At 65.7% G+C, this 6,221-nt stretch overlaps 2 protein-coding genes across 2 annotated transcripts; one reads left to right on the forward strand and one right to left on the reverse strand.

The window, feature by feature from the left end:
- Nucleotides 1-975: 975 nt before the first annotated feature.
- Nucleotides 976-2,225, reverse strand: EMIHUDRAFT_463844 (hypothetical protein; the record flags this gene model as incomplete). The annotated part of the gene is made up of 4 exons (XM_005773433.1): nt 976-1,165; nt 1,436-1,485; nt 1,572-2,098; nt 2,174-2,225. 4 exons carry the CDS (start codon nt 2,223-2,225, stop codon nt 976-978), a joined length of 819 nt encoding a protein of 272 aa, XP_005773490.1.
- A 674-nt stretch (nt 2,226-2,899) lies between these two features.
- Nucleotides 2,900-4,225, forward strand: EMIHUDRAFT_101756 (hypothetical protein; the record flags this gene model as incomplete). The annotated part of the gene is made up of 2 exons (XM_005773434.1): nt 2,900-3,622; nt 3,731-4,225. 2 exons carry the CDS (start codon nt 2,900-2,902, stop codon nt 4,223-4,225), a joined length of 1,218 nt encoding a protein of 405 aa, XP_005773491.1.
- Between the last annotated feature and the right edge of the window lie 1,996 nt (nt 4,226-6,221).

Here is a 6,221-nt window from a genome sequence, read left to right on the forward strand (position 1 = left end):
TCGAGCGCAGCTTCGTCGGAGAGCAGCGGCGCGTTGAAGGCCTCGACCTCCTCCGCGTCCGCTGGCTCCTCGTCCGTGCACGCAAGAAGCGACAGCAGCGGCCGCAGCTCGCGGCTCTTTGTGGCCGCGGCGCGGTTCTGCTTGGCCGCCTCGAGCTGCAGCTTTGGGATGTCGCCAGCCTTGGCCTGCGCGAGAAAACGGTGCACCTCGTGCAGGCACCGCCGCACGGAGGCCACCAGCCTGACCGAGGCGGCGCCGCCCTGAAGCACGTTCTTCGATGCGCGCTGCGGAGTGCGGAGCGCGACCACGGCCGCCTCGGCCGCGTCGTGGTCGAGCATCAGCTGGCTGCACTCCTGCAGGCAAAGGTCGAGCGCGAGCTGGCCGTGCTCGCTGCAGTGGGCGAGGATGCCCTGCGCCGCGTCGCCGCTCGGTCCCGTGACGCGCGTCCCGCCGTTCTTGATGAAGCTGTTGCCCGCCGGCGGCCGCGAGAGCGCCCGCCCATACGTGCCGGAGAGCAGAGCGTGTGAGGATGCGGTGATCGCCTTCGCGGCGAGCTCGGCCGAGGCGCGGCGGGGCGTCTCCTTCATCCCCATCGATGTGGGTGGCGCGGCGCCGATGTTGCCTCGGTTTTCCGCCAGGTTCGCCCTCTGCTTCTCCGCCTGCTTCTCCACCTCCTCCCACGACTCGGTGTCGGCGCGGGCGGCGCGGGCGCACTTTGGAGCAGGTAGGTCTAGGTCGCCGGTGCCGGAGGAGAAGATCGCGGCCGAGTCCCGCTCCGGGCAGCCACGATCCGGGCAGCCACGCTTTCTGGACATCGCGGCCGGATGGTCTGAGTCTGAGTGGTTGGGCCTCCGTCCAGGCAGGAGTGATCTGTGATCTGTGAGGGTCCGCCCGCAGGCGCATTTTGTATACCGAGGCGGTGCCCGGTGCCGAAAAGGCAGGAGTTTTTTATTACAGGCCTTGCCAGGTTTTCGCTCATCCACCCACCGCATTCAGGAATGGAGAGAGCAGCGCCTCCGCCGCCACCGGCCTGTCTGCCGGCACCGGCGCCATCAGCCCGCAGAGCAGCTGCCACGCCTCGCCGTCGAGCGGGAAGGCGCTCTCCCACGCGTCGGGCAGCGCGTCTGCGGCGGCGGCGTCGATGCGCCACGCGGCGAGGTCGTGCCTGGAGAGGGGAGGCTCCGGGCAGGCTCAAGGACAGCTCCGGGCAGGCGCCTCGCGGGGACAGGGTCGTGCCGCTTGTCTCGCAGCGAGAGCCGCAGCGCGTACAGGCCCTCCTCCGTGAGGGCGGGCAAGGCGAGCCTGCGCACGCGGGAGGCAAGCGGCGCCGATCACCTCCTCCTCGTTGGTTGAGGGCGGTGGGGCGGCTGAGGGCAGGGTGGCGGGGAGGGGGCAGAGCCTGAGCCAGAGGAGGCCGGCCGAGTAGACGTCGTACGTGAAGGGCTGCCGCACGGCGAGCAGCTGCTCGGGCGGGCAGTAGAGCACCTGTCAACGAGTCGTCAACGAGTCGTTCAATCAGTCATCACTCAGCAGCGGCTCTCGAGCGGGCGACGGAGCACAGAGCACGGCACCCTCCCCGCCTCGAGACCTCGCTGCACCACCCAGCCGGCGACGTCGCACGCGGACCCAAAGTCGATCAGCGCGAGCGTGCGGCCTCTCGTGTCGACCAGCAGGTTGTGCGGCTTGACGTCTCTGTGCACGACGCCGAGCGAGTGGATGTGGGCGAGGGCCTCGAGGACCAGCTGCAGCGTTCGGCGAGGCAGCTCGGACGCGACGCAGCCGAGCGCCGCTGTTAGTTCCACCCGCCCCTCGTCGCCGCGCTCGAGGTACTCGCCGAGCGTCGCCTCGCCGCACCGCTCCCACACGAGGTGCAGCTGACCAGACGCCTCGAACTCGCCGATGTATGACGCGATGCAGGATGGCCGGAGGACAGCGCTGCCGCCGCCGGCGCGGCGCCGCACGAGCTGCCGGTTGACGTGCGCCTCGGTCTCGAAGAACTGCGCCGCCCGCTCTCCCGCGGCGGCTCGCTTTGCGACGCACGGCGCGCCGTCGAGCCGTGCATGGTACACCGCTCCAAAGGAGCCCTCGCCAATCGCACCTGTTGCCGGCTCCGTGATGTGTGTGTGCGTGTGTGTTAGGTATGTTGTTGGTTTAGATGTGCGTGTGTTGGCACCTCCAAGCTCCAAGTGCCTTGCCGCGGAGAAGACGGCCGTGATGACCAGCATTTCCCAAGAAAAAGAATTCCCCGCAGAATTTCTTGGCACGAGGCGATTTGCCTGGGCCCTGGGCGGGGCCACCATTGCCACCAACGCGGGGCCACCAACCGTACAGCGGGCAGCAGGCCATGCATGGCGTGGGTACAAGCCCGGTTCGCAAACTCTGACAAAGGTCAAAGCTATCACAGGGCAAAGGGCATTTTCGGTTTCGCTTCGCTCCGGCGGCGGTGGGAATAGGTGTAGGTGTAGGTGTGGCACTGAGCCTGTGGGCTGCGCGGCCCCCTGGCTGGGAAGAAATAGGTACCTTAAGGTACGTAGCTCGTAGGTTAGGCAGGCCGTTTTGTCGTGATTGATGAGAGAGGGGGGGGGGGGGTCTTGGGATGTTTCTCTTGTGATAAAGCGAGAGTTTGTTGATTCAGTGACAATGGATGGAAAGGAGAGAAACCTGACTGACCGACAACAAGTGTGCGAGGCATGGGCAGGCAGGCGCTTTAGGTTAGGTAGGTAGGAAGGTGAACAGTCTGGCTCGGACTGGACACCAACGGGGCGGTATGGGTGTGGACGCACACACAAACTCACAAGACACTCGTGCAAACTCGGTGTCTACGCGAGCGACGTGGAACGTTGTGTCCTTCACTCGACTTCACTCGCGTTGGGTGCGTGTCACCGCCCCGACTGGGGACATGGCGGCTGCCACCCCCGCGCCGACCCCTGCCAACCGGAGCATCTTTGTGCACTACCACTTCCACGAGACCGCCAGTCGGCCCTGCGAGGCGTCGCGCAAGCGCACGAGCCTCGAGCTCTTCCTCCAGCGCGCGGTGCTACCCAGCCCTCCGAGCGTCCTATTCCTCTTTACGCTGAGCGGCCACGCGCTACCGCCGCCCGCCGCCTACTTTGAGAGCATCGCGCTGCCGCGCGACAAACGCGCAGAGATCTTCCCGTCGCGCGCCAACGTCCTCGTCCAGACCGTCCCGCCCTCGACCACCGACCTCTGCCACAGGGCGCTCGCCATTCGAACTGCTCGCTCCCGCTCCCTCCGCAGAGGCGCACCCACGCCCGAGTTCGGGCTGTTCCTCAACGATGGCGCCCGCGGCCCCTTTCTCCACCCCGATAGCCCCACCCTCGGCGCGGCGCTCGGCGTACCTCCCTGGCTGGCCAGGTATGTCGGCGCATTCTCCGAAGGCGGAGGCGCCAGTGGCAGCGGCAGTGGCGGCAGCGCTCGCATCGGCGCCGTCGGCGCCTGTTTCTCGTGCCAGATCGACTCGCACCTACAGAGCTGGGCGATGATGGTCGATTGGCGCCTCTCGGCCCTCCTCCTCGAGCGCTACTCGAAGACCTGCGCCCGGCGGGTCGGCCCTGGCCGCCTGCCTGACGCGGCCAAGCGGGAGGCGGTGGTGGAGGGGGAGGTGCACACGTTTAGCTATACCGCCCCACCAGTCCCTGATCCCCCTCTCACTCGTCCGCCACGCCTCCCTCTGTCGGTCACGCCACTCCCTTCCTCCTCCACCTCGCAGGTGCGTCCGATTGCGCACATCCTCTCATTGGGCTATGCGATCACTTCCTTCTTTCCGCGCCGGCTGACGGTCACCAACGAGCAGAGGCTGGAGATGCAGGTGGGGATGCGAAACTCGGGCTGCACCAACGCCTTTAACAGCCCCGCGAGCTTCCACTCAATCGGTTTCGGCACGCTCGGCGAGATGACCTTTGCCAAGGCGGGCGGCGAGCAGTGGAGGCGCGGCCTGATGCCGCCCTCGTACTCACGCCGGTTGGACGCCGCCACGGCACGGCTGCTCCCGGAGATGGGACGGGCCAATGGGGATTGCATCGACGACCTCAAGTACGTGTGCTGCCCGGGTGCGACGCGGAGGCAGTGCGGCGGGTCGAGTGGTGGCGCTGCGTGGGCAGGCCCCTTTTCTTGCCCAAAGGACTCGAGCTGCGTCGCGGCGAGCGATTGCAAGACCGAAGGCGGCGTCCGTAGAAACGGGTCTGCCGGGATAGCGACGATGTGACTGTTTAGTGGAGCGTACCGCCAAAAAAGTGAATCTCCACCAGATCATCTCTCACACGCAGGAGAGAGATACAACACCTCCTTCGAACACCTCTCTCCAAGACTCCGACCACGCTTTTGTGGTCTCTCGTTGGGGGGCTTTGACCCTGTGTCCGAGAGTGTATGCTCTCTGGGCCGACGAACCCGGACACCCCCTCCCCCACTCGCACTCGGCTAGCACTGCCCAGACAGTGTAACACCTGAGTAAACACGGACCGGGGAGGTGTAGAGACGGTATAACCTGAGCGCTGTTCCGACGCCCTCGGGCTCGGGTAGTGCAACAAAGTCGTGCTTCTTTGTACGACGCTAGTGCGTAGTGGAGAATGGTCTGGAGAGCGGAATTTTTTTCACAATTAGAGGGTGCGTTTGTTTTCAGAGAGAGAGATTTTTAGCAATACCAAACAACTCTAACACTCACGTATGTAGCTCTTACGTACGTACCCGAAGGTGAACTGCTGACACGATTGTGTGAGTGACTGACCAATGCCGTGATGCCGTCATGATCACCGCAAGAGAGAGGGCTGCGATGCGCTGCGCAAGTCGGTGCCGCTCAGCGCGTTTGGTGTTTTAGTGCCAGGGTTCCGGCTCCAAGCCAGATAGGGGGTCTGTGTCCCATGACTCGCCCAAAACGCCCTACCCGTACTCGAGTACCTCCCTACCTACCCCCAGGCCGCGCAGCGACAGTGCAGCGTGCACTCGAGCTCTGACACCGAGCTCTGCTACCCTTGCGGCGAGGGGAGCGACACAGCGCTCGCCAGGTGTTCATGTGTCGAGAAGCAACTTGTCATATCGGCTGTCTCCATCGGCGCTTGCTTGAGCGCTCTTCGGAGGCCTCGTTGCTGACCGAGTGGGCCGGCGCCCGGCGCTACTCGCCTCGGACCTCCTATTTGGTGCGGGAGGCGCAGCTATGGCATTCGCGACGAAATCCGCCACGTGGCTATTCTTTGTTGGCCGCGCCTCTGTCGGGCTGGCGCTTGGACTTGGTGGCGCAGCGGCCTCTGCCTATCTGGCCGAGATTGCGCCAGCGGCGTGGAGGGTGAGAGGCGACGCCACCGCCACAGAAAGATGGCAAGCCGTTTCCTGAGCGATACTCATTTATAGGGCCGCTTTCTCGAGTTAATGGAGCTGTGCGTGTGTGCGTTGGCTGCCTCGGCGCGTATGCCGTCGCCTACGGACTCGGCGACAGCCGCTGGCGCACGAGCATTGGCCTGACCACCCCTGTCGCGGGGCCTCACAGCTCGTGCTCTCCCTCTGTCTCCTGCCCACCCTTCCTTGCGACCGTTCCTCGATTGCGAGTGCAGGCTGCAGCTGCTGCTGATTCTGCTGCTATTGCACGAGAGTCCGCATTGGCTCACGGCTCACGGCTTCACGCGCTCCGCCGCGAAAGCCCGCGCCGTGCTCGGCCCGCCTACCGCGGTCGTCACCATCGAAGTTGTCGCGGCGGGCAGCGGCGCCGAAGAGGAGTCGCCGCTGATCTGCGCTGGCCGAAGAGGGGCCTTGCGGCATCTCGGCGCGAGGCAGGCGGCGCGCGAGCTCTGGCTGGCACGGCGGCCGCTGGCGGTCGCGCTCGGCGTGGCGACAGCGCACGCCGCGACCGCCGCCAACACGGTGCTCCACACACCGACACAACCCCGGGCCCGAATCACGCGAGGCAGCAACGGGCATACACGGGAACGCCGGGGAAGACAGTCACACATACCAACCGCAAAAAGGTGCTCTACTACTCGAGGGACGTGCTGCAGCTCGCAGGAATGGGTGCGAAATCGCTCCTCTGCTCCACCACCAAACCCGCCTCTGCACCCTTCTGGCCATGCAGCGTTGCCCTCGGTGACCCTTCACGCGCCTTCCGCCCACACCCGCCTGCAGGCGACGCCCTGCTCGCGTCATCTGCGGCGGGGCTCGACAGAGCGGGCAGGGCTTGGGGTCACACCGACCGGAGTGGTTTATTGGCTCTGAGT

The sequence above is a fragment of the Emiliania huxleyi genome (assembly GCF_000372725.1).
Source record: "Emiliania huxleyi CCMP1516 unplaced genomic scaffold EMIHUscaffold_34, whole genome shotgun sequence".
Classification (NCBI taxonomy): Eukaryota; Haptophyta; order Isochrysidales; family Noelaerhabdaceae; genus Emiliania; species Emiliania huxleyi.